General features: G+C 38.3%; 1 protein-coding gene across 3 annotated transcripts; it reads left to right on the forward strand.

Annotated features, from left to right (window-relative positions):
- Positions 1–26,364, forward strand: osbpl2b (oxysterol binding protein-like 2b). 3 transcript variants are annotated; one of them, XM_026153838.1, is made up of 14 exons: positions 1–127; positions 15,149–15,522; positions 17,816–17,942; positions 18,471–18,546; positions 18,970–19,104; positions 19,417–19,514; positions 19,607–19,789; positions 19,959–20,066; positions 20,756–20,845; positions 21,140–21,260; positions 21,681–21,806; positions 21,906–22,029; positions 22,453–22,543; positions 23,255–26,364. In XM_026153838.1, exons 2-14 carry the CDS (start codon positions 15,486–15,488, stop codon positions 23,355–23,357), a joined length of 1,419 nt encoding a protein of 472 aa, XP_026009623.1. In that variant the 5' UTR covers positions 1–127; positions 15,149–15,485; the 3' UTR covers positions 23,358–26,364. The 3 variants fall into 3 exon arrangements, with proteins under 3 accessions (XP_026009623.1, XP_026009624.1, XP_026009625.1); XM_026153839.1 differs by lacking the exon at positions 1–127 and adding an exon at positions 170–832; XM_026153840.1 differs by lacking the exon at positions 1–127 and adding an exon at positions 11,256–11,546.
- Positions 26,365–27,268: the final 904 nt, after the last annotated feature.

Consider the following 27,268-nt stretch of genomic DNA (forward strand, 5'->3'; position numbering starts at 1 on the left):
GTCGTCTATCTAACGACGCCCCCATTTGCCAGCTACTTCCGCTGCTGTGTCAAGCTGAGGCTACACAGTAAATTCTTGTTCATCTTTCTGGACTTGCAGATACATTCAGCCTGCTCACGCCACTCAGGTACGATGACAGATATTCCGTTGGTCTTTCTATGGTCTTATGTTTTCTTTTCAGTGCCCTAAATTTTGCTTTGGCCTCTCTATTCAAAAAGGTGGCTAACCATGCTAGTTAGCCACCTTATTTTTCTTTAGCCCGCCCGCTAATGGTAAAGCGCTAGCTGTCAAAAAGCTCCGGCCAGCCTCGGCACTGTCAGTTTGTTGTGTGGGAACAATGATTTAAAAACATTGTTCTCATTTAGGAATATTGTATAGTTCGTCACATGTTAAATTTGGCAAGTTAAAGTGTATGCTATTATGTTAGCAAGCATAGAGTTTACAGTAGCATTTATTAGATGGGTTGTCAGAGCTGGGTGTTTTTCAAGTTGTCAGTGAAGGTTTAATTGGTAATTGATTTAGAATATAATTATTATTTGGGTATTTTTAATGTATTGTCAGTGCAAGCAGAACGATTAAGTTCCGTGTGCTGGTAAAAAGCTGCTGGTAAAAAGCTCTTGATGGTTGAGTGTGAGGGAGTCCTTCAGAGGAAAACATCTATTCAGATTAAAACCGTCACATTTTCTTCACCTGCAGCAGTTTATGTAAAGGTGCAGATTAAAGTCATTTCCTATCACGTTTCACTGCCTCAGCAAACATTGGTAATGTCTCCCCGCCAGGCTGACTTCTTCCCGATTACATCCGCATCTGACTCGCAAGAGATTAAACAAAGGTTTGTCGTTTAAAGCTGGTGTACTTTAGGTCATTGACACAAGGTTTGCTCTGACACAGTCATCTGTTTGTCTACTCTCCCTGACAGACATATTGCTCAGTGGCATTCATAGTAGTACTACTGCATGTTTCCACTGTCACTAAGGAACTTAATGTAAGGAAGTGATACTGTGTTACTGACGGTCAATCTGCTTAGCATTGTTTGTTCATTTGATATCGATCTTTTGTAGATATGTCAGTAATAACTGTGAGGCAATTCACAAATGTTTTGACTACCACAATTTGATAAAGTTGAACTGAAAACGTTGAACCAAAATAACATCATCTAAGCAGATGATGAACAAAAAGTTCCCCTTTTTCAGAATCAGAATCAGAATACTTTATTGATCCCTGGGGGAAATTATTTTTTGTTACAGTGCTCCATTATAAATCAACATTAAGACAAGACAGACAATACGCTAACTAAGAATAGTACAATATATACATACATACATACATACATACATACATCACTCATAAATAAATAGCTGGAAAAGAAACATGTGTAGTTGTAGCAGTAAACAGTGTGTTAAGTGGATGCGTTGTACAGGGAGATGGCCACAGGCAGGAAAGATTTCCTGTGTCGTTCAGTGGTGCTTTTCGGTAATCTCAGTCTCTCACTGAACGAGCTCCTGTGACTGACCAGCATGTCATGTCATGTCTTAAACTTTTTAAGAGTTTGTTAAAAAAAATGAGAGGTTTTGTTTTTGGTGGTGATGGTGTTTTTTTTGTTTTGTTTTTTTGCATGATGGTACAGTGGGGGTGGATCTTTTGGATCCTGTGGATTATGCTTTTTGGACTCCCATAGTTGCTATGTGTTGATCTTGGGGCTTTGGAGGCCCAGCCAACACTTTAGAATATTTTTCATGTACCTTGAACCATTCCTTGACAGGTTTTGTGGTGTTACAGCATGCATTGTCCTGCCTGGAGAGTGAGTGCTGCTCCATGGGGGTCAGTTTAATTATGGGTTTTATTTGTCAAAGTATAAAAGCTGGCATGGAAACTTTCCCAGCAGAACATTGCACTGAAAGGATGCTCTGTGTTATGTACTTCACGTAGTAGCTGTTTTATTGTTGCTAATCATCTTTTGTATGGTTAGGATTAAAGTGAACTTCCCTTTTTAAAAAAAATTGTTGCTTTATCCACAGGAGTATGAAGGTAGACACATTTTGTTTTTATCTTTACATGACATACTAGTCTGTCCTCTCTGGAATTGCAGTTGTTGTCATTTAGTTATGGGTTTTCCTCCCTAAGGTACCTTAATTACCCTCACCATGGTGTCTATGGCAATAGATTCCATTTGAAAGGGGAGCTTTACACTGTGCTAGTAAGTAAGTTTACTAGCACAGGTAAGGTAGTTACCTTAGAGTAATGTAGTTCCACTTGAGAGCTAGATGAGCAGTTGTCCTTGTTGAAACAGCAATTGCCTAATTAAAGTGTTCATGGAATAAATGCTTATGAGCGTTCAGTTGTGGAATATCTGTGTTTTGTTTATGTTTTGCTTTTGTATTTTTTTTCTGCCTCACATTAGAAAAAGTTTGTATGAGTACAATTTGTCTTTCAGCAGGATTGCACAAACGATTATTAGCCTGACCTTCATGAAGCTTGATGGAGCGGTGGTACGTGGGCAGAGGAAAGACCCATTGAATTTTGGTGGATCTTTTTAAATGAGCAAAATAGGGCAATGGCTCTGGTGGAGATTAGCCTGCCTAATGCTCTTGTAGTTGAGTTCTGTGGCTAAATTTAAGTGAACAGGAAGAAGATGTTGCAAGCCATGTCCCAAAAGTTGGGTTTCAGCAGTGTTGAAACCTAACTGTTGCAGCAATGGGACGGTCAGCAAATGCAAAATCAGTAGTTGTATTTGGAAAGCAGGGAGGAGTCTTGGTGTAGGTATGTTTTCAGTGTGATTTGTCTGTTAGATAAGATAAGATAAGATAACCTTTATTAGTCCCACACGTGGGAAATTTGTTTTGTCACAGCAGGAAGTGGACAGTGCAAAAGTTATGACGCAAAAATTAGAATACAATAAGAATAAATACAGTACACAGCTGTACAGAATAGAATAAAATAATATACTATATACAGTAGAATAAAATAGAATAAAAATATACAATAAGATAAAAATAGAATACGAATGCTATATACAACTGAGTAAAAATACAACGGTGCCAGAAAAGATTATTGCACTTAGTGTTATTGCACATGTGTGGATGTGTGTGTTTGTTCAGTTAAAGTCTTTGTTGTGGAGTCTGACAGCAGTGGGGAGGAAAGACCTGCGAAATCTCTCCGTCCCACACCGTGGGTGCCGCAGTCTCCCACTGAAGGAGCTGCTCAGTGCTGTCACAGTCTGCTGCATGGGGTGGGAGACGTTGTCCAACAGGGATGACAGCTTAGCCGCCATTCTCCTGTCACTCACCACCTCCACTGGGTCCAGAGGGCATCCTAGAACAGAGCTAGCAAATACTAGGTTGCTTCTGCTAAGCTAAATTTGAATCAATTTATTTAAGTGGAGCATGGGTGAAGACCCATGAAATCTTTAGTGCAGCTTTGTGTCTCTTTCTTTAAATTTCTAATTAATTGTTAAAAATAGATTATGTTGTTTGTGTATCACATTATATTGTGATATTCTGTCGTTCGTACAGTTGCATCATGTACACGAAACTGCACGATTTCCTCAAAAGTAAATTAAAGATCTTTCAGAAGTTTCTCTGAAGCAAAAAAAGACTGGTATATTTTTCCTTTGGTAATTTATAACTGTAGGTGCCCTATAAAATGCAATTAAAGTATATTCTGGTAATGTGAAATTGACTGGTTGTCTCTAAAATCCATTGGAAATGTGGCTCCACATACCTTTTTACCTAAATGCCAGAACGCAGAGAAAGTTTAAACCCAGTCACCTGAACCTGTCAAATAACAACTCAAGTGCAAACAATGCTGATCACAAAACATGCTTTTGTGCACATGTTTTATCTAAACTCAGGAGTGCCATTGTTTGTGTTAATGGGTGGACAATTCAAGGGAGTTTCCAGGCAAGATGCTGAGCAGGCTTTGTTTCTGCATACACTGTGAAGGTAAAACTCCTCCTAGCAGGTTCTTCTTCCTAGCAGGTATCACTGGTATGCGCTGACTCACACTGTTCAGTAGTGTTGTGTGTGTGTGTGTGTGAGAGAGTGTGTGAAACTATACGTTCAAGCATCCTGCCCAGAATGAGACAGTATCTTATGCCCAGTGGGGTTTACTTGACTTCAAGCAGGAGTAGAATAAAGAGAACAAGCTCCTCCCTTATATTTGAAAGACAAACAGACAGGATAGACTAGCGCACATGATTACACATATGATTGAGCTTAGATCTCAAGTGCAACAAATTCAATGAAACATTTGTTTGGAGCTACCTTTAGTCTTTAGAAACTTACCTCATCAGTGTTAGGGGTGTTACAAAAAAAAAAAGAGTGGGGCAAGAAATTAAATAAAATAATAAATTGCATATTATTCATTACTTTTCTTAAAAATAATGCAGTGTTACTTTCTCTGATGGGTCATTAAGTAATTTGTTCCATTACTTCCAAGTAACAGCGTAACATGACATTAAATTCGTTGTCACATAAACTCATATACATAGAGCATCAAATTACATCTCTGTATCTCTGTTATATGTATGCTAATTTCTTTACATTTGCAAATGTACTCCACAGTTTTTGTGTACTTGTTTGAGACATTTTTTTCACCCCCTACTTCCTCACTTCTAAGGCTGAATGACTTATGCAATCTAGAGGTTACATGAGTCCTCAGTGTATTTCAGAAGTTTCACTGGGAGCTTTTGTTATTATACGGCAAGATTTTTCACTCTATCATTTAAATAATCTGTAAACATGTTTTACATTACAGTAAAGAGGAAGAAATGCAAAAGGATCAAAAAAGATCTGACCAACATGGAAAAAAGATTTGTACTTGATTCTCATAGGAGAGTTTACTTTTCGTCACACATTTGAGTTATTATTGCATCAGATGTAAAAGTGTACGTTTGAGGCTGTTTGGGTGTGGTTTATTGCAATTTCCTCTCTTTAAATGGATTAATGGTTTTAATGTTAGCACTTAGTTTTTCTAAAGTGCTCCAGTCAGTGGATGTACTCCGTAAGGTTAGTCTTGTGATTGAAGTAGACTGAATTTGATTTCATAGTTTCAGTATACTATAATAAAAAGTAATTTGTGAATGATTGTCAGTTAGACCGTCTGTTGGTCTTGTGCTCTACTTCCATTCGCCAGCTCTTTGGAGCTTGGAACGTAAGTTTGGATAACATCATAGAAAGCTCACGGCTCTCCAAGGGGAGATTGAGAGACCAGTGTTGGACTGTTAGAACAGCTTTGAAATTTATGAGTTGTTCGCACTAAAGTAAAAACTATCATCACTTCATGCGGAGACCCCTTCGACGCCAGCTGCGGCCTCAAGGCTGGAGCTGAACAAAACACCCTCATAACGACTGTGTTTAGACTGTTCCCCCCATTCCATGCAAGGCCACCTGGGTTGGCTGGAAGACTGTTTACTTAGCCTGGCGGGGCGAAGGACACTGTCTCAGCTGAACTCTGGACACACACATACACTGACTCCCCCCCTCCCTTTCCAAACGCCTTCGATGCTTGTGCCCTACCGGGGAAGATGGCAGTCAACTGGACCAGCGCAGACATGCTGCAGGACCGGATGCGCTGTCTACACCGGCTCTCTCTTACCCTTTACCTGCCCCTGTTGCTTGTCTTGTGTTTCTATGGTGTATTGACAGTCATGTGCTTTTTGTGCTGAGGTGTTTTTTTCTATTATCAAACTGTTCTCCCACTAGGAGCTCAGTCTGAGTAGAGTTTTTGTTTTTTTTTTCCCCCTCCTCCTCTTACCTCATGTTATGTATTTTTTTCCCCCTCCTCCTCTTAACTCATGTTATGTATATTTTTTCCCCCTCCTCCTCTTACCTCATGTTATGTATTTTTATTTATTTATTTTTTAAAGTTGGTCAGAAGGTTCCTTTGTAAGTACAGCATGCGCCATTAGCGTGCTGCCTGCTGTAACCCTAATTTCCTTCGGGATTAATAAAGTATTCTGATTCTGATTGTGATGAAAACAGGAAGCACGGAACACAAAATAAACTAATTTTGGTCATTTCACCCAGTTAGACTCTTGCTCAAATAACTTTTGCTCTACGTCAGTCTAGTACTGGCTTACAGTACAAACATTTGTGTTTTGTAAGATGCTTGGGCTTAAGACAATCACGTAACAGCCTTTCCTGTATACAGACATGTTTCTGAAAAGATAAGAAACTAAAACATCATGAACCATTATAAACTACTGATTCAAACTTGGGGTGTAAGAGGTTTGAATCCCCGATGAGATGGCTTTTCATTGTTAACCAATATGGACCTTAGAAAAAATAGCGACCACGCACATAATGGTGAGTTTGGATAAATGAAATCTTAAACTCACCATTAACCAAATACTTCGCTGTTCTGTGTTATGTCTACACATAGCAGAAGACTTCACAATGTATATGTTATGAATTGTAACTTTAAGTGCTTTGTTACCAGCAGCTTGTTGCAAAAACACATAATTTGCTCTCATTTCTTTAGTTGAATGTGCAAAAAATTTCAAAGATGACAGTTTGACAGATGTCGGTGCAAAAATATAATTTTACAAGTTAATTCTCAAAGAGCTATTGGCTGAAAACTTGGCATATCTCTGCTTGGTGTGCAGAGACCTGATACAGGACCTGGGAAATGCATCTGGCCTTTGAGTTGATCCACCCATTGTTTGCCAAATGAGATCTTTGAATGTTTTTCAAGAAGCCTAAAGAACTGTTCCTGGAGACTACTGACAGAAATTACAAGAAGGCTTCAGTGCGAGAGTTTAGGCTGTGTTGAATGATAAATTTTGTTAGAATAGTGCAAACACTTTTTTTGTTGCCTTACACTGTATGTTCATGTGTATTTGCGCCTGTTTCAATAAATCATTGTACCTGTTTTCTAGCAGAATATAAATTCAATATGACCCAAAATGAGTGACTGAGACTATAAGCTTAATGGCAAAATGTTTAGATGCAAAAAAAGAAACATTTTCCAGTAGATTTCTATAGGACTTGATGTGTCCTACGTCCAGCACAAAACCATGAAGAGAAAGTTAAGAATGAGCAGGCAGAGTGGTTGGGGTCACCACGTTCAACAAGACCAAGCTAGGTTCATTCCTCCTGAGTAACTTGCTGTTTTTCAGTAGTGCACTACTTTCTGAGTGCTTTCTGAGTTCAGTTCCTTGGGTTGCTGCTTTGGCTTTAGTTTACTTGCAGCTACATCTACAGAGCACAAATGCCTATTAACACTCAGATCTCCATAGCGATTCTGTCCACCCCCCTTCTTTTTTTTTTTTTTTTTTTTTTTTTTTTTTTTTTTTTTTTCTCCCCCCCCCTTCCCTTTCTGCACTCATTAGTGCACAGACAGCACACACCGCAAAATGCTGCTCTCTGTTGAACTCCCTCCAACACAGTGGCCTGTCTGTGATTCTTGTTCCCACTGTTGTCTCTCAGGCCACATTCACATCCTTCCTACTTCTCTCAGAATCGTAGATGAGACCCATTTCCTTCATCTTAACCTTGAGCCTTTGCTAGGAAAACTTAATCACATGACATAAATAGCAGTGTGGCATCTGAGTATTTAGATGTCTATATAAAGTGTATCAGATGAATGACAGTGAATTGCAGTGGTTATCCGTGTGGTCTTATAATATGCATTTGGCATTATTTGACCGAAAAGTTCCGGGAACTATCAAAGTGACATGAAATGACATCAGCACAGAGTATAATTTTGTCCTGAACCGCAGGTTCATAGAAATAAGCCTCTGTGTCACAGAGACTAGTAACAACAAAAAGTCCAGGACTGATCATTCTTATATGTGAGGAACTAATATTAACAACAATAGCTAACATTTAGTTCACACAGTCCTGCATTAGATAGCCCTTCTGGCTGTGGTAGAACAGGTCTCTTAACAGTGGGCCACATTTGGGTTATAGAACAGTTGCCAGTCCTGTCTCTATATATGCACAAACAGAACCAAAGCACAGATGCTTTCTTAGTTTCAGTGTGGACTTGCTGTCCTTGTGGGCTATCCTAACACCATAAATCACTATGAGGAAAAATTGGGGTGAGGGGTGGGGGCTCCTGTTTCATCACATTGAAGTATTAAACAGTTATTCTACACTTTAACCTGGCCAGTGAGAATGTTAACCATATAACTATTAGCAGATATCCGATGGACAGAAATCTAGTCCCAGGGAAACAGAAGTTACTGTACTTAAAGTGCTGGTCCCAAGTCTGGATAAATGGCAGAGTAACCTTAGGAAGGGCAATTTGTACCAAATCAAACATGCGGTTCCATGTGCTGTGGCAACCCATTTGGAAGTAAGGGAACAGTGTAAAGTACCTCTATCTGCAAATAATAAAATGATAACGTTAATGTGGGAGCTAGGCAACAAATATTTTCAGGCCTACCTTTATAGATATTTGTATCTGAAAACCGTTCGTTTTTCTTAAAGTCCCAGATTCAGCAACTAGACAAATGGTGGAAGCTTACCTTACCAATTCTATTTAATCAGCAAAGAAAGTATTGTGCCATATCACCAGAAGTACAGCACTACCTCAGGTGCAACCTTTCTCTAACGTTAGCCTTTTTTGGTTGTCTGCTATACAGTTTCTGCCATCAGTGGCATGTTTGTATGTGAAACTGACTTGGTATGTGGTATGTGTTTCAGTCTGTAGAGGTGTGTCCCCTGTTGAGGTAGGTGTGTGTAAAGAGAAATATAGAGGTGTGTGTATGCTGTATCAGTATGTTGCATGGCAACCTTGTCCTTTACTTTCTTTCACCTTGGCTCTACCTCTGCCAGTCTCTTGACTCTCTCTCTATGCGCCTTTTGGCTTTGGATGTTTTTGTCTGCGGTGGACAGCAGAGACAGACATTACTTGGCTTATGAATGGAATTTTGGCATCAGTAGGTTTGCATTTCAAATGATTGTACAACATTTGGTGACAATTTTTACAATCTGTAATTAATGAAGGACTCGGAGTGCGATTTGACACAATCACTTGTCTTGTAACAATTGCTTTAGTTTAAGTAGTGTCTCATGTTTTATCAAAATTAGAAAATCTAGGGATAAACTGTGCACGTACCCTGTGTAATATTTTAAAATGTCTGTCTTTGTCTTCAAAAGAGAAGATATTATTGGTCCTGTCACTATGTATTTATAAATCATTTTATCCAAAAAAAATGGATTAGTTCATGATATAAAGTTTTATTTTAGGTTTAGCTCAAGCTTTGATATGGGTACTGCTATATCTAATTTTGCAGGTAATTAACTAACTTTATTTAATTATTGATTTAGAAAGTTTCATAACAGTTTTATTTTACTTTCTCCTGATATTTCTGGAAAAATGGACACCGACAGTGAACTAAATCAGAAAGCTTAGTCTGTGGGTCTGTATTTGAAATGAGTTACATGAATGAGGAATGGGGTAAAGTTATCTCTGTTCCAAAGCTTTATCTCTCTGTTCTGTGTATATATATATATTTTTTCATCTGCTGACCTTTTTTGTGGCTACATTTGGTGAGCTATTATCAAAGTACGGAGGAGAGTGGTTGTGGTGCTCATATGGTGCCATGTCTGTCATGGTTACGTAATGGCTCACAAGGCGTGTGAGACAGCGAGTGATATGATCTGAGAGCTTGCTGCAGCCAATCGGATACCTCTCTTTTTCTCTCGCTGTCTGTGGGTGTGTGTTAGAATCCGTTTAATTTATCTGCACAATTCTGGAATGAAAAGTAAGTTCTTTTAAAAATGCAAGACTATCAAAAAGCAAAACAAAACTTCTAAACATGGATTTAAACTGAAATTCAAGTTTTAGTGTGTGCAGATAAAAACGGTGGCTTGTCAGTGATTATGAAGAATTTATTTTCACTTTCATCTATTGTTGCTGATGCTGAGAAGGAATCCTGGGGAAATATTTGTTCTACAAAATATAAAAGAAGACTAAATTAACAGTGTTGTTAATGGAATACATTAGAGCACATAGAATTAATAGATTAGACAGTCTTTAATTTCCAAGTATTGCACTCAGTTTACTACTTTTCAAATACACAAACCTAATTATTCAGGTCGTCATGTGCCTCTGAAACTGTGCTTCAGAACAGCTTTAAGAAGTAGTGCTAGTTGGACATCTTACAAAGACCAGCTACAGCCTGAGTGCAGTAGTCATACTTTGTCTCAAGTGCTGCATCTCTATCAAAAGAAATTTTCTTATGATCTGAATAGGTTTAACCAACCTTATAAAATGGGTCTGCTTTTTAATAGGTTGTGAACAAAGAGCAGTTTGAGAAATGAGCTTAGAGTTCGAGTCAGTGTTGTCTTGACTTTTCTGAGTGAGAACTAGGTCAGCTTATTTCATCAAGTCAATAATGCAGTTCTATTATTGATGATAGTTTCCATCACTAAAGCACACACTCGTCATCTTCCTGTTTTCTCTGTGTGCCTTAGTGGAGCTAGGAAAATGTGATGGATATCCATTTCTGATATTGCCTTATTTTAGAAAGCTTCACTGAAGGATATTGATTCTGGTGACAGAGATTGTAGCACTGTTGAATTACAAACTGTGAAGTGGCCTGTCTATTGTACAAAACATTTAATGTCATACGCAAATTTTATTTTCAGTCATATTTGCTTTGTGCATGGATGTTAAGGTTGGGAAAACGTGTTTTGTCTGTCATTCTGTTGCTGTATACTATAGCTGTATATAAGGTTCAGTGGTCAGGTATTTGGGGGGAATTCATTTGGTGATGTGAAGACAATGTGCGACATGCCTTTTAACTGACAGCTTTGTTCAGAATCTGCTGTAACATTATGTTCACATAGCTTCCACAGACCACTGACTATGAATGCACTGAAATATGAATAAGGATTATCATACCACGACTCAATCTTTAAGAAGTGAGTTAGAGAAGGTGGTGTTTTCTTCAATCATATTTTCAACACAAACCCTGGTAGACAAGTGCATTAGTCAGATTTCCTCCGGTTGGGATTCCAAAATGTCCTGCAGAACCATTTAAAGGTTTGGGAGTTCCCTAGTTTATGTGATTTGTGAGGCCACAGGAAATATCACGTTTGTCCTGTAGATCTCCTGACTGATATGATCAGCTGATACAGTCAACTCCCTTTTATAGTGGAATTTCTTTTTTCTTTGTTTGTTGCTTTTAAAAAATGTTGGTATAAATCCTTTCTAATACTGAATGTAGGAAAATGAGAGAGATTCTATTTATTAATTTTAAAAAAAAATCTAGATCTTATTTAAGCCAGCCTTTCACAAGTTAGAAAAATGCTGAGTTGGACACAGAGTTAACTGGTAGAATATTTGAATAATAGTTTATCATCCATTCTGTCCACCTTATCAATTGTGGACGCAGAGGCCAAAGTTCATGTGTGTGCTGAAGGCGTTTCCTTTCTCTGGCAAGGGCAAAACCCATCCACTGTGTAGAAATAGGCCAGGCGAGTGTGTAGAAGGCCAGGCGAGTGGGAACAAGACTGAATTTGGTATTTTTATCTTCTAAATCAGTCAGCTGTATGAGACTGGATATTTCTTTTAGGATTTTCTTTATGCTTCAGGTATGTAAAGATTTTATAATTCTGGAGATGAGGTCTGTCACACTGCATTACTGTATTATTTAGACATTAATCTGTGCTCTCTCTATTACTTGCTATTACTCTCTCTATTACTTGCAGGAGGATCCCAATAAGCAGCAAGTGGGTAGAAGGGAATTTAGGTTTACTGTTTAATATACAATTATATTAATGTAATTAATATTCATATTTTTGTGTTTAGAGATGCTTTTTTTTTCTTAAGTGTAACCTGTAGGTATCAACTTTTTTTTTGCATATCCCAAAATAGGTTCATCTGAAACAATTTTATTATTATGCTTCACAAAGGCTGCTGTAAACACAGTGGATAACATTTGGTAATTTGGTTTGGCTCCTGATGGAAATACTGCTGTTAAAATAAATCAGAAAATTGTAAATGCAAATGGAACTTTGCTAATTTTAAAAGCTGTTAAACGGTGGAACACTGATTAAAAACTTGATCAGTGGAGTTATGACCATAAGAATGAGTTTTCCATTAGATCAGGGGTCCCCAACTCCAGGCCTCGAGGGCCGGTGTCCTGCAGGTTTTAGATCTACACACCTGAATCAAATGATTAGCTCATTACCAAGCCTCTGGAGAACTTCAAGATATGTTGAGGAAGTAATTTAGCCATTTGAATCAGCTGTGTTGGATCAAGGACCCATCTAAAACCTGCAGGACACCGGCCCTCGAGGCCTGGAGTTGGGGACCCCTGCATTAGATGGATGGGGCCATGCCTTCATTAGTCAAAAATTTCTTCTAGCATGGGACTGTTTGTCCTACAATAGGCATCTACAAAAGTTCTTTTTCTGTGGCAGTAGTAGATAAAAGTGTCAATGTAATTTATTGGAAAATGGATTAAATAAAAATAAAAACAAAAAACGCACAGAATACAGTGGAATGAGATGTGTATGTCTTACACAAATTCACCTTTGCCTGTTCCCCTTCCCTCAGGATGTGTGTCTTGCTCATATAATATTAATATTATATGAGCATTTCGTTGCCTTGTAAATATTAAGATTGCATATAATTTTAGTAATAGTTGTAAGTAAATATTGCATATATGTGTAACCCTGCCAATGGAGGGTGCCATCTAGATTACATCTGTCATATTGTTGTTAACACACATGCGTTTCACATATTCTATCATCCTTATAAATCAAAGGGGCCAATTTAATTTTCATATATCTGTCTGGTATTCTAGTTCTAATGTTTAGAGCCATTGGTGATAAGATAAAATGGATAAATGGGCCCTTGTTTACCTATTCCTTAGGGGGGTGTGTGTGTGTGTGTGTGTGTGTGTGTGTGTGTGTGTGTCTCAACATTTGACATGTGGGGTGTGTCATAATAAAATGATGTATGCTATCTTATATTACTGGTAAGAACAGGCACATGGTAGTAGTGGTTGTAAAACTAAGCTGATTGTTTAAAAAAAAAAAAAAAAAAAGTGTCCAGATGAAAATATTCTGTGTAATGGTAACAAAAATCTTTTTACATATTGTGTGAGGTTTTTACATGTTAAATGGTTTTTAAATATGGTCGGCACAGTGAACAAATTCCTTTTTAAGTGCAGCTCGGGTTTTTGCTAATTAATTGACACTAGGGCTGCACGATTTTGCATAAAATGAGAATCACGATTATTTTTTTTTTTTTTTTTTTTTTTTTTTTTGGCTTAGAATTGAGATCAGGATTCTCTCACGATTTTCTTTTCCAGTATAAATATTTATTGCACTTATTAACTGCACATCAACTTCGTAACAGTTGAAACTGAACATAAAAACAATAAATAAACATAAAAACAACAAATGTCTCACGTTTTGTTGTTGCCGCAAAATGTTGTACTGCTTGAAATTCCGTCTCCACCGTTGCTCGACACTGCGTGTATAGAACAGGTAGTGCAACAATAGAAAAATAGTTGCGGGACAGCACTGTGTAGCGTTTGTCTAGGGTGTTGATCATTTTCCTAAATCCCTTGTTTTGCACAGTGTTGATGCGAGCCATATCTTTGGTCAGGTGATAAGTGATAGCCTCCGTAATTTCTTTGTGCCTGCGGGAGTTCGACGGGTATAGGGAAGGGCTGTATAAGGTTCCCGTTATTGATGTTTGGGTGGTTGACTGGGACGGATTTTCTCCTGTCACTTTGTCGTCATCCCTGACGTGTTCGCCGTTGTTTTTTTCCCTGCTAATTTTAGCATCACGCGGCACAGCTTCTGTATCACGTGGTATAAGGCTCCGCCCTTGTCATTTGTTGAGCAGGAAGAGTGAGCGCTTGTTTTCATGCAGATTACGTCCCGGATCAAAATGCGGTACAATCGTCGTCGTCTTTTTTTTTTTTTTTTTTTTTTAATCGTTGTCATTTGGAAATGTGATCGCACATAAGTATGAATCGAGATCGCGATTTTCTAACAATTAATCGTGCAGCCCTAATTGACACACTCATTGACCCGTTGGCATTACTTTTTTGTTCTGTGTGATGAATAAACTGGAGTTTCAGTTTATTATGAATTGTATTTCTTGAAGGTTAAGTTACTAATTAAACAACTCCTTTTACTTCCTTGAAAATTGAAGTCCATGTTAAAATGTGTTTTGAAACTCTCAAAACTCTGGGCTGGTAATTTTGACCTGGGGAGTTACAAGTTATTCTGGGTCTTGCTTTTAAACTGGGTGAAGCTAATGTACCAAGCAGAGGGTAACAAAGACCCAGAATGCCTGTGACAGTGGTGTCCCAATTGTGTAACTACTGAACTAGAAACATCTCTGTTTTCACGCAACAAGCCATGATAGACAAAATTGCGACTGTGACAGAACAAGCAGACTTTGAGCGGATGGAACAGATGGTTAGATCTACTGTAAAGAGCATCAAGATAGTCCACTTAATGCAATCTTCTCTGCATGTTGTTTTTATTTTTGAAGGTTATCATTCCAGAAATGGAAGAAAATGTGTTAAAAGTTTGATTATTCTTAGTACATTAGTACTCAGAGCATGAAGGATGCAATGACATTGTGTGCAGCTTTCTGTAACTCACAAAGGTCTCTGATTTGCCATTGAATTGTTGCTCTAGGGCTTGTGTGAATGTGTTTGAAGAAAAATCATATGATGGTTTATATTCTCCCAAATTGTTTCAACTCCAAAGAAAGTAGAAATCCCTTGGAGGGAGTGGAGGCTACGGCAATTTCAGTTATAAATTACCTTAAATTGCAGGATTATTGCAACCTAAGAACATTATGATCCCAGCAGTATGTTTACACCCTTAAGGCCTTTATACATAAAATTAGTATAAAATTTGTGCAAGTAATTTGGTTTCAAAAATTTTTCGACTTTGTTTTGGGGGGTTTTGTGCAAGTTGGTTGTTGTATAAAGGCATTTACAATTAATTAAATGAGAATAAAGGATTATACCCATTTTAAGAAAAAACAAACAAAAAATAACACATTTTTGGAGGTTTGAACTTTAATGTGTTGACTTTATTTTTCCACTTTTGACTTAAAAAAAGTGGAGGGAACAAACATGGCAAGTAAACACTAGTTATAACCTTTTAATATTGATTGTTAGTAACATATTTGTTTCTTCTTTTTTTTCTTTCTACAGATTATTCATTTGCCTTGGTCAAAAGAGCCACATAAATTGAAGACTGGAAGTGCATCCGTTGTTTGTCTGCTAACTAAGCAGCTGATTTGCTCAAATTGACATCTGCTGGTGTCATTCCTCTGAGGACAGACCATCTGCTGAAAATCTGTGTGAAGCTGTATTTGGGACATTGTCTCGATATCAGACAAACATTGCTCTGTTGTTGTGGTGACACTCAAGCGAGACCTAGATTGACAGGTCTCCCTCCAGAGTAACTTTTCAGAGCAGCCACCAAAAGGAACATGTGCTAGAAGTTCAACATCTGTCCTAAACAACCGGTCAGCTTTGACTCTAGAAGATGAGCAATGACGATGAGTTCTTCGATGCCGTCACAGGTGGGTGCTTAATGTACATACTTATTGATGTGTTTCCCTCTAGTTTATCTTTTATTAAGAAAGGGGAAACATGCATGCTTCCTGTATTTCAGGACTGTATTGTGATTTTGTAGTTCTCACTTCTCCTTTGGTAGTTTAAAAACTTAAAAAGGGTTTTTAGAGGAAGAGAAATATTTTGTTTAGCGTTTTGGTATTTATTAGACCTGATGTGTATATATGTAATCGTTATTTTTCTTAGGTCTTAGTCTTTCTCTGGAAATTGCTACATGGTTTTTCTGCAAGAGGCTGCCACTCCTAATTAGATGGTCTGTTTTTGTTGTCGAAGCACAATGCTGTCCAGTGGAACTTAACCTGCCTTCGTCTGATGATTAGTTGAATAATTCAGAGGTTGGCTGTCTTACGACTATGATTAGTGATATCAACAACAACCTGGAGGGTGTGTGGTTCATACTTGTGTGCCTGTATTATATTCACAAAGAAATTTCATCTGGTAGAAACTGCCAAAGTTTGTGTCAGTGGGATAATAGTGACTACCCCAAATCAGCATATTTGAGGAAGCCAACTAGACTTCACTCTTTTTAAAAGTATTTTCACATTTCTTTTTTTGGTGAGCAGCAGTTAATAGTCCTTGAAGTCAGCACTCTCAGGATTTCGTGCAGCCTAATGTTACAGTCCAGGTGAAGGTCTGATATCAAGCAGTACCCATTTACAATTACAAAGTACAGCCATGGTGACTCGCCTGGGGTTTGTGAGCAAGCATTCTTGGAAGCAGATACCTGGAAACTCAGGAGAGATGAACTTTGAACTGTTTACTCTAGGCAGATCTACCTCAAGTTTAGAAGACATCAAAACAATATAAAATCTCAGGATTAATGAAGTCAGCATGTGTAGGTTCAGCATTGAATGCTGAAATATGATTATAATATTAACTCTGAGAAATAAAGGCATGCAAACACTTTATTGTTGTAGATAAATTAGCAGTGCAGCCACTTATTTAACAGCTCGTTCTGTGCAAGGATAATAAGAGGGCAGGCAGGGTGGTGTTCTCTGTTAATAAATATTAGAATCACTGTTTTGTTGTTTGATTACCCCATGTTGACGTAGAGCCATTGCTATATGGCTGTCGTCACTTTAGCAAGTCATTTCCATTCAGGTATAAATAAAAGGGCTGTGTGTGTGCCTGCACCTGTCTTTGTGCCATTGTTATGATCATCTTAGTAATTTGAGACAGATGCAGAACAGGGGTGATCTATTATTTATGTGGTAGCATCAGGTATCATCTGGCTTGGCTTTAGCATCTTTTTCTCTTCTTAATTTACCCTCAAATATTTTGTTGTAACTATTTATTTTAAAAATATTACTAATGTGCTTGATGATTTGCCCGGGGCACACCTTCATAACACCTACAGAAGCTTGAAAGACATTGTTGAAGTGCAGCTTATATAATACATGAAAAGAGATTATCAAATATTTAAAGTTCCACAACCCTGGCTATGGGTCAACACTAATGTGTGACAAATAATTTTGTGTTGCACATCCTGCATTTAATGAGTCAGTTTCATACTGTGCAATACATTTTGTTTCTCAGGAAGTGGAACTTGCGACGTCTCAGTATCCATCCATTCGCTTCCGCTTATCCTTTTCAGGGTCGCGGGGGGCGCTGGAGCCTATCCCAGCTGTCATAGGGCGAGAGGCGGGGTACACCCTGGACAGGTCGCCAGTCTGTCGCAGGGTGTCTCAGTACTAAAATAAAATATTTTGTTGTGACTTATGTGACGATACGAACAATGCACCTTTGTACCTGACACCTGATTAGGCGTGTTTTCTGAGTAATGATAGTCATTAGTGTTTTTAAGCTTTTGTTAATGCACCACCTTTAATTGCCCACAACTCCATCCTACAGTACTACGTTGCAGATTATTCCAGCCCATTCTCATTCCCACGCCATGAACATCTGCCTTTTTGTTAAATCCACTGACGAGATGCAAGATATTCACAATCTGTCCTTTTTTTGAGATTATGATGGCGAATATGACTCCTTATAATATGCTCTCCTCCATGTTGAGCAATGATGCCGAAAGGTATTTGTGTTAAATGTGGCCCTATGTTGTCGTGGCCAGGCTTCCTTATGTGAAAGGTTTGAATTGAGACGTAGATTGTTATTACCTCATAAACAAGTTTACTGTTGTTGTCCCAGGTTTCTTAGTTTACAACAAGTGTAAAGAAGATGACATGGTGCGGATATCTATGACGTCGGTTTTCTTTGAATGCCACATTTCTTTTTCTTCCGCAGGCCTGGAATCGGACGAGTCGTGCGAGGGGCTGTCGGAGGCCAGTTTCAAAGATGCACAAGGGATTGACAGCAGCAGCCAGAAGAACAATGGATCAGTCCCACAAGAAAATGGCATCAAGAAACACAGGTACTCCTGCATTCCTCACCCACATTCCATCTGCTGTGTGTGTACTTGTTTGTGGATAAGTACTCTCTTGGTCAAAAACAATTGAGTTAAGTGGAACATTTTTGGGCAGGGTCACAATTTGTAATGGCTCAGTTTCATACAAAACGCATACACAGAAAGGCACACAATGGGTGCAGCAGTTTAAAGGTGACGTATTTTTAAACTTAAAAATAATGAGGGGGGGGGGGAGATTTGTTGTTGTTCACAGTGGGGGGCTGACTTGGGTGACCTATATGTGAAGGTGTGGTGTGTTTACTTGAGTTAATTTCCTTTTTATAAATTTTAAGATGTCAGTGGAAAATTACCAAGTAGGAATTTTAGGATAGTTAGGTGACTGGGTTTAGTTCCTGTGAACAGAGGTGAGATGAATTGGCTTTGCACTTGTTCTTATCTTCGTGCAGAATTTCTTTATCTTCTGCCCTGATAACAAACCTGAACGCACTATCTCTTATCTGCAACCTTGGATATTTCTTTTCTTCTCCATTTCAGGACATCTCTCCCTGCACCCATGTTTTCCAGAAACAATATCAGTGTGTGGAGTATCCTGAAAAAATGTATTGGACTGGTAAGGGAAAGCTGGTTATCAGATTTAAGAGCTTCTCTTCTGTACATGAAAGGCTTTCATAGAGAGGTTTTCATAGTCATATTGGGCAGTATTTACAGTTTTTAATTTGCACACAGATAAACTGAAACAAGAAAAATGTATTACATAAAATTACTTGTTAAAACCACAATTTGAAAAACGTTTTAGAGTTCAATAGTATAAAGGGTAATATGTTAGGTAGCTTTTTTCCCCATTATAATTTACTGTAATTTCTTTCCATTTTTTCCCCCTTTATATGCACTACTGTGTTTAGTCATGTTGTATTTTAGGAGTTATTCTAGTTAACCTGTGGTTTAACTAGTGTTTAGTGCTTTGGCTGCTGACACAATTACAGTTTTTGTGATATAATAGAGTATATTCAGCTTTTATCTTAATGTTAAACAGGAACTGTCCAAGATCACGATGCCCATTGCCTTCAACGAGCCGCTGAGCTTCCTGCAGAGAATCACGGAATATATGGAACACACTTACCTCATCAACAGAACCTCCTCAATGTCCGACTCCATAGAGCGCATGCGGGTAGGGAGAGACGTGGACACACACGTCCTGTGTCATCTACCATGTTTCTCTGCTGTCACCCCTGACACTCTTCTCCACCCACTCCACCCTAGCTCCCCACAATGACATTGTCTTTACCTCTCTTGTCCATTGCTTTGAATGGTTGTAGTAGAGCCACCAAAAAAATTATCTAATCGAATATCATAAATGAAATGCAAATAATCTGGACATAGTATGGGGAGAAGGAAAAAACAAAACACTAACAGACATACTCAAGAGATGACTTGGACACATACGCGCATGCTAACTTGGTCTGTAATTGTTTCTGTTTAGGCAGTAGCTGCTTTTGCTGTGTCAGCAGTTGCGTCGCAGTGGGACAGAACTGGAAAGCCCTTTAATCCTTTGCTGGGAGAGACCTATGAACTTATCAGGTACACTTGCTTTTTTCTCTCTCGTTTTTTGTGAGGTCACTTTGTTTTACCAGTTAGCTTTCAGTCTCTCTTTTCACCCCTGCTTCTTGCAGAGAGGACCAGGATTTCCGAATAGTGTCTGAGCAGGTATCCCATCATCCTCCAGTGAGTGCATTTCATGCAGAGAGCCTGGCTGGGGATTTCGTGTTCCACGGCTCCATCTACCCTAAACTTAAATTCTGGGGCAAGAGTGTTGAGGCAGAGCCTAAAGGGACTATCACACTAGAGCTACTCAAGTTGGTCACTTAAAATCTTTGCGTTTAAATTATTTATTCATTAATTGTATTCTAAAACTGATTTCTCATTGTGTTGACTTTTTTTTCACCTTTCCCTCTTAAAACTTCCTCCTTCATTCTTATTTCCCCTTTTTCTTCCTTTTTTCTCCCCCCTGCAATTTTCATCCAGGCACAGGGAGGCATACACATGGAGCAACCCTAACTGCTGTGTACACAATGTCATACTGGGAAAACTGTGGATAGAACAGTATGGCACAGTAGAAATAGTCAACCACAGGTATTTAAATGATGCTTGCATGATAGAATTTATTATTTTCTTCTTTTTTTTTGGGTTGTATGGAAGCCCCAAACGCAATTTCATTGTTCTTGACAATGACAATAAATAAATAAATACCAAAAAAAAAATACCGAACTAGATACTAAGAAGTGTTTAACCTGTATTGATCACAATGCTTCCCTATAACTAGAGTGAGGAAATGACTGCAGTCAAGTTCAGATGAAACACTGTAAGGCTAACAAATGTTTACCCACAGTTCTCCATTCCTGCCGTGCACCTTCCTTGTTTCGTCTAATACTAGACACCAGCCTGCTTATGGTCTGTGTGGCTTCACAGGCAAACAACGTCTCCTTCAACATTTATTTTTCTAGGAAAGCAGTGCAAAGCTTTTATTGTCCTTATTGCTAAGCGTGCTGTGTCTTATTCACACAGTTGCACAGATTCATGCTAGTAACTGTGAATCAGCCAGACCTTACTTGCACTGACTAACTGTTGTCAAAACAGCAGGGTTTGAACGTGAACCTCTTTTATACAAATAGCCATGCAAAGTGATTTATATGAACGTATAATTGCATGATAAATCCACCACTTTATAATGTCAAATAATGTTGCTTTGTCTGTTTAATTCACTATAATGAGCTCTGCCAGTGAAAAGATGTTAATTGGCTCTTGTCTCATTTTTCCTGCAGCACTGGAGACAAATGTGTGTTGAATTTCAAGCCCTGTGGGATGTTTGGCAAAGAGCTACACAAAGTGGAGGGATACATCCAAGACAAGAGGTTTGTGTTTACTCTAACTGGTTTGTCACCTACATTGTGAATCTTCCTGTCTTCAAACGTTTAAAAAGACATGCTAATGCATTTTCATTATTTTCAATCTCATTTTCCATTGTACTTTTCTTCTCCTATTATTGACCATTTTCTTTTTTACATTCCTTTTTTTTTTTTTTTTTTTTTGTCTTTTCTAACAATTTCTTCTCTCCACTTGCATCTCCAACTTTTTGTGTCTTGCCCTTTTGCTCCTTTTCCTGCCACATCTTCTTACTGTCGTTTTCATCTTCCGTTTCTATCCAGTAAAAAGAAGCTTGCTGTCATCTATGGGAAATGGACTGAATGCATGTGGAGTGTCGACCCTCAGGCCTATGAAGTACACAAGAAGTCTGAGAAGAAAGGAGACAACAAAAAGCAGAAAAATGTAAGAACCTGTGCAACTAATATTTTACATCTGCAATAAGAAATCATAAAAAAACAACAGTGTAGTGCCAGTCTGTGGGCTTTCTTTCTTTCTTTTAAAAAATAAATAAATTCATCTAAGTCATATTTCCTTTTCTTCTTCTGTCTTGATTTCCTGTTATTGTCCACAGCAATCTGTGTGGTCGTATCTAGGTAAACTAACAAGCTTGTGTAGATCAGTGCAGAGGTTTTTCAGCTCTTCCCCTTTTAGTCTGCTTATTTATTTGTAGTTGTGTGCAAATGCTCCAAACTGCAGGTTTGGAAATAAACAGATACTGACAGAAGCTTTGATCTCGCTGGTAACTGTTTGTGCCTGCAGCGTTCAGTCTCTGCTGATGCTATCAATTGGTCCAGTAGTTACAGTGAGTTGTATCATTCACAGGATGAACTTGAGGGCGCTGAGAACGATGACGCAGATGACATGCCCGAAGTCCAAGAGACTGTGTCTGTTGTACCAGGAAGCACTCTGTTATGGAGGATAGACTCTAGACCAGCACACTCTTCTGTGGTATCAAAAATAAAGTTACACATCCAAATTGGTGGCCCAGAACGCACACACGCAAACACACTCATTCTTGACATCTTTTATTCTTTCTCTGTTTCCCAGATGTACAACTTCACAAACTTTGCGATGTGTCTGAATGAGCTGGAGCCCGGCATGGAGGCCATCCTGCCCCACACAGACTGTCGCTTCAGGCCTGACATCAGAGCAATGGAGAACAGCAACATGGGTAATTAGTTTTTATCTGATCAAATTTGAATGCGTCGCTGGCTGACATTCAATAACTTGTTTGACAGAACTGTTGTTTAAAAAGAAAACCAGTATGCTATGACTATGTGGATGTTTAAGACGACTTTTAGAATGATCACTCTGTGAAAGTAAAACAAAACACAACAACAACAAAAAACAAAACAGAACCAATAAAGAAAAGAAACTACAAATGTTTTACTTCTGCTGCTCAAAGCAAAGGATTGGCAATAAGTCAGTGCTTCCACCTGCTGGATGTTGATGGTATTGTGCAATCCAAAGTGAGTGAGTTCCACAGGTGCCTAAAGAAAAATGGAAACAAATGAAATTAAAGGGGTAAATAAGCACAAGACTTTTTCTTGTTTTATTACAATCTGAAACCTTTCAACTTTTTATTCTTGTGAAGATGAGGCCAGTAAAGAAAAGGAAAGACTGGAGGAGAAACAGAGAGCTGCCAGAAAAGAGAGAGCCAAGAGAGATGAGGAGTGGTCTACTAGGTGAGAAACGCACACTAACACATGCATTCACTTTAATAAATTTTTCTGTGGTAACCTTTACAACAGCTTCAAAATATACCAAAAGTAATGAAGTTTTCATGATGCTGTTAGATGTCCAGTGTACATGAGAATAGCAGGGGGATTGCAGTGGTGCAGAAACTGTTCTGGTTAGTTGTTAAGAGTAGAGCTGAGCCCTAAAGGAGAATCTGTTACCATAATGGTTAATCTACATTCCTACCCTCACCCATGGCCACAACATGGAATGTAGCTTTTACTGCAAGTGTTAAGAAAATATTATTTACATAATGGACATTTTGTGTTCCACTCTCATTTTGTTTAATAAAATTGAAGCTACCAACATCCGCTTACTTTATTACAAAGGCTGGAAACGGATTCAGTGAAGCGAAGTCTGTATATTTAAAGCTCACTAATCATTGATGAGATTTATTTGTTTATACCGTATGAAAACTGAGGTTTGTGAAGAAAGTTTTGAACTGAATAATGGATTAAAAGAGCTGCAGGCTGAAGACGCAGAAAGGAAGGACAGCTGTTAAGATTACAGATTGACAGGGAAATGCAGGTGGAAAATAATACACAGACTTCTTGGAGGTTAATTGTAAAAGTTATATCTAGAAACTGGTAACACACTTAAGACCAAAGCCATAGTAAATCCCTACGGAAGTGTAACCTGTGTTGATTTTTTTTTTTTAGGTGGTTCCAGATGGGCACCAATCCATACACAGGTTCTCAGGATTGGATCTACACTGGTGGATACTTCAACAGGAATTACCAAGACTTGCCTGATATCTACTGAAAACCTACTTGCCTTTCTCCTCCTCCTCCACCATATCTATAACCTCCCGTTACACCCCCCCCCCCCCCCCCACCCACCCCCGGTCATTAACTGGAGATAAAATGATACAAATCATCATCAAGGCACACCAACTCAGATTGGAAATGCATACAAAGAAGCTGAACGTTGTTGACTGCCGAGTCTTCAGTAAAAGTGATTGTTTTGGGTTTTTTTTGCGCTGACACACACACACACACACACACACACACACACACACACTTAAGAGAAGTTGTTATATTATTTCCAAGTCTTACTCTCCATCATCGACTAACATCTCCTGTTTCCCTGCTGAAGCACACTTTAGAGCACAATGGCCATTTAATTCCAGGTCAATCCCTCTGGCAGAGAGTTGGTAACAACTCAAAAACCTCACAGGTCCGTTCTGAATGTTTAACATCTTTGCTATTGAACTCTGTGCTCCGAGGATCTGCCCGCCAAGACTCTTGATGGCAGCATTTTAAAAACATTCACATGTCACAAATGAATTTTCCCAGTTTAACATGTGACTTTAGAGGATAAGGGTGTTGATCTGCAGCTGCTTGTGAATGAAACTGTTGTTCAGTCGTTTTTTTTTTTTGTTTTTTTTTTTTTTTCATTCTTTTAACTAGTGAACTTAAGAGGAGTCCAAAAAGACTAGAAGTAAATATTACAGTGATGGTATATGCTCATCTATTGTGTGAACCCGTGTATAAATGCGTACAAGCACCTAAAAGCCATATTAACAGGAGAGGGTGTTTTTTCTGTGCGGATATGAATTAGAAAATATGAGCCTAAAGGAACTGGATTGTTATAAATCTCACTATCGTCATAGAAGAAACTTGTCGGTGTAATCCGAGTATCAAATGCAGCTCTAGATAACTGTGTTCTGTGGCAGGATTGGGTGGATGGATTCATGGACAAAGTGACATAAGCAGACATGAACGGGAAAAACTGGAGAAAAATGGCGACTACAGAAAAGTTAACGGACCGCAGATTAACTTGGCGTCGACTCGTATAATAGGACAACAAAACAAGCAGAAACGATACAGTGATGATTGTAGTCTTTTGTGTCTGTGCAGGCTGCTTCTTACACTTATGTGCCAAGCAGAAACACTATTTCTTAAAGTGAAGAAGGAGAGGAGGAGGAAAAAAAAAAAAAAGCCGGAACTTCTCTAATGAATGTTGGCACACACAAAAAAAGACTGTAGACGTTTTGGATTGTTGGTAGTGTCCCAACAGGGTCCCAGAAATTGGTAACTCGAGATGAGGTCCACTGTTGTGCAGTTTCCCTTTGATTTGTGTTGAGCTCAACAACAGTGTGACTCTACATTTAACCCATTCATTATTATTTTAATGCATCGTCACTGAGCAGGACTCACATTTCCCTTCAGATTCTAGGATACAGACATGTTGGTAAATGAATACTGGGATGAAATCCATCTTTTTCTTTTTTTTTTCCTTTCTTTTCTTTTTTTTTAATTTAAATTTTTGTTGCTATGCTGAGGTTTTATTAAAAGGTTAAAGTTTTTAAACATTGTAATGCTTTCGATTAAAGCACTTAGGCAGAGCTCGAGTCACCCTGCGGTTTTGATAGAGTGAGAAATGTAGAACAAACAGGTTACAGCTCTCACATGTGCGTACTAACTTAACATCGTAACACACGCGCCTAATTTTGTTTGACAGATGCGTTCTGCTGAAGTCGATCCCTGCTCAGTACGTTATGGCACGCATCTAATTTTTAATCACATTTAGTTTTGTTTCTGTATTAAAAATCACATTTTCACATGAATATTTAGCTTGCAGCACCGACCCTATGCAACTTTTGCACGTGTCTGTTATTGTACCACAGCTTAACATTCCCCCCCCTCCACCCGCAGCGACACATTGAACGCACGCACACACACACCTTCACTTTTGAGTAGTGAGATGTACCTTTTTATATATTGACTTTGCAGCCTTAGTTTAATACATTCCAGATAATTTGAAACCTATTTGTACTACTTGTCACTACAGGTAGCCGTGTTGTCACATCTTCAATTTGACTTTTATTTGTATTATTTTATTTTATTTTTTTCAAAAATGGATTACCGTGTCATGCTTAGTGCCCGAGCTTGTCTGTTTTCCATTTTTAACTTGTGTGTTATTTATGGTGTTTTATGAATGAGTTTTTTTTTTTTTTTTTTTCTCTCTCTTGTAGCAAAATCGTTTCTTAATGTTTTGCTTAGGAAAGAGCAGAGCGCCTAATCGGGGCTTGAAGCAAACATTCACCAGCTGAACACTGAACCTTTGACTGTGGCTGTTACATCTGTCTGATTTACTTGCCAGTACAGTATCTGTAACCTATTCAGGACATGTTGGGTTAAATTCACCAGTACAATCCAGAACTTTTACATTCATTTAAAAACAACCTAAAAACAACTTTTTTTTGTTTTGTGTTATTAAAAAGCTTATTGCACAAACACTACTCCCAGTGCGCCATCACAGAAGGCTAAAGTCAAGCACTCACCAAATTCTGCAGCTGTACATGAATCCAAACAGACACAATGATCTTGGTAATTTTTTACTGTAAACTACTAACTGGCGAAAACTAAACACATGTAACCGTCACGTTCATCAGTGCTCATCAAGCTCTACCAGTTATACAACTAATAAACGTTATTTAACTAATTCTAGGATTTTTATGTTGCTTTGATTGTTGGCTCTTTCTATTAAGGAAAATGTTTTCTGTTGAATTTTGTTTCTCTTCGATTGTGTCATGTGGTTGTCGATGTAATATATGTGTAAAAGTGTTGCACAGAAGTAATCACAAGCAAAATGGCATATTTGTGCAATTGATTTTATTTTTATAGTATTTAAACAGTTTTTGGTGACAACCAGAAGTTTTATTTTGAAGTCGGGAGGGGTCTGTAAGGGGTTGTATCCATACTGTGGACAGCTTGTTAGATTCTATGAATGGGGAAAATGTCTACTAATAAAATCCTAATGTCAGCTTTGGGACCCTTCCCTTCTTCTTCTTTTTTTTTTTTTTTTTTTTTTTTTTTTTGGAAACATGCATGAGTAAGTACTGACTTTGCACTCCTGTAGCATCCCCGGACACATGATGCTTACTAGTGGGTGCATATTTAACTGCAGTGGGCTTCTAACTCAGTTGTGACAACCTACTCATGTAAGACTGTGTGATCCAGCTGTATTACTATCAATGATGGATATAGCATCGTTCTCAAAAGTAAAGATGATTGTGCGAGGAGAACCTGCGTGGTTGCAAACAAGTACATTTGTTTAAAAGTCAGACAGTTACAAAAAAGAAGTTGGTTTATAAATGACATTTTTGCGCAGGCATGTTTCCTTGCTCCCCGCAGCACCAAGAAGACTCTTCCTAGTGGGCGTGTTTAACTGGGGATTATTTTCACTACTTTTTGAGTGCTGACAAGTACAGCGTTAACTCCAGTGGGCTTCTAACAGCAGTCATGACATCCTACACATGTAAGACTGTGATTCAGCTGTGCGTGGAGCCAATCACAGGAGATGTTGAGAGGCTACAATGGGGAAAGACAGCATACACGATTTAAACAAATCATGAAAAAAAGTGCACGTACTGTAAAGAAAACAAAACAAAATTAAAAGGCTTAAAAAAAAAAAAAAAATCCAAGTGACCGTTATTACTGGATGTCCACACAAGTAAATTTTTAAATAAATTTGAGTCACAGTGAGCATCTCAGAGGAAATGAAAATGATTTGATGGTGGTTGAGCACTAAACAGGCTACTGTGCAGATTTTATGAATCCAGTGGGAATTTTGCATATGTGTTTTGTGCGCAGAGTGAGAACATTTATATGCAAATATAAGTGAATAAGGCCCATTTTCTCTCATGTGCAAACATGACAATTGAAGCA

The sequence above is a fragment of the Astatotilapia calliptera genome, chromosome 20 (genome assembly GCF_900246225.1).
Source record: "Astatotilapia calliptera chromosome 20, fAstCal1.2, whole genome shotgun sequence".
NCBI lineage: Eukaryota > Metazoa > Chordata > Actinopteri > Cichliformes > Cichlidae > Astatotilapia > Astatotilapia calliptera.

Bases quoted from the DNA above. Each gene is read 5' to 3' on its own strand.
- osbpl2b (XM_026153838.1), top strand. From the start codon at position 15,486: ATGAGCAATGACGATGAGTTCTTCGATGCCGTCACAG. The intron at 22,030-22,452 runs GTAATTAGTTTT...ATTCTTGTGAAG, and splicing joins AATGGAGAACAGCAACATGG to ATGAGGCCAGTAAAGAAAAG. The intron at 22,544-23,254 runs GTGAGAAACGCA...TTTTTTTTTTAG, and splicing joins GATGAGGAGTGGTCTACTAG to GTGGTTCCAGATGGGCACCA.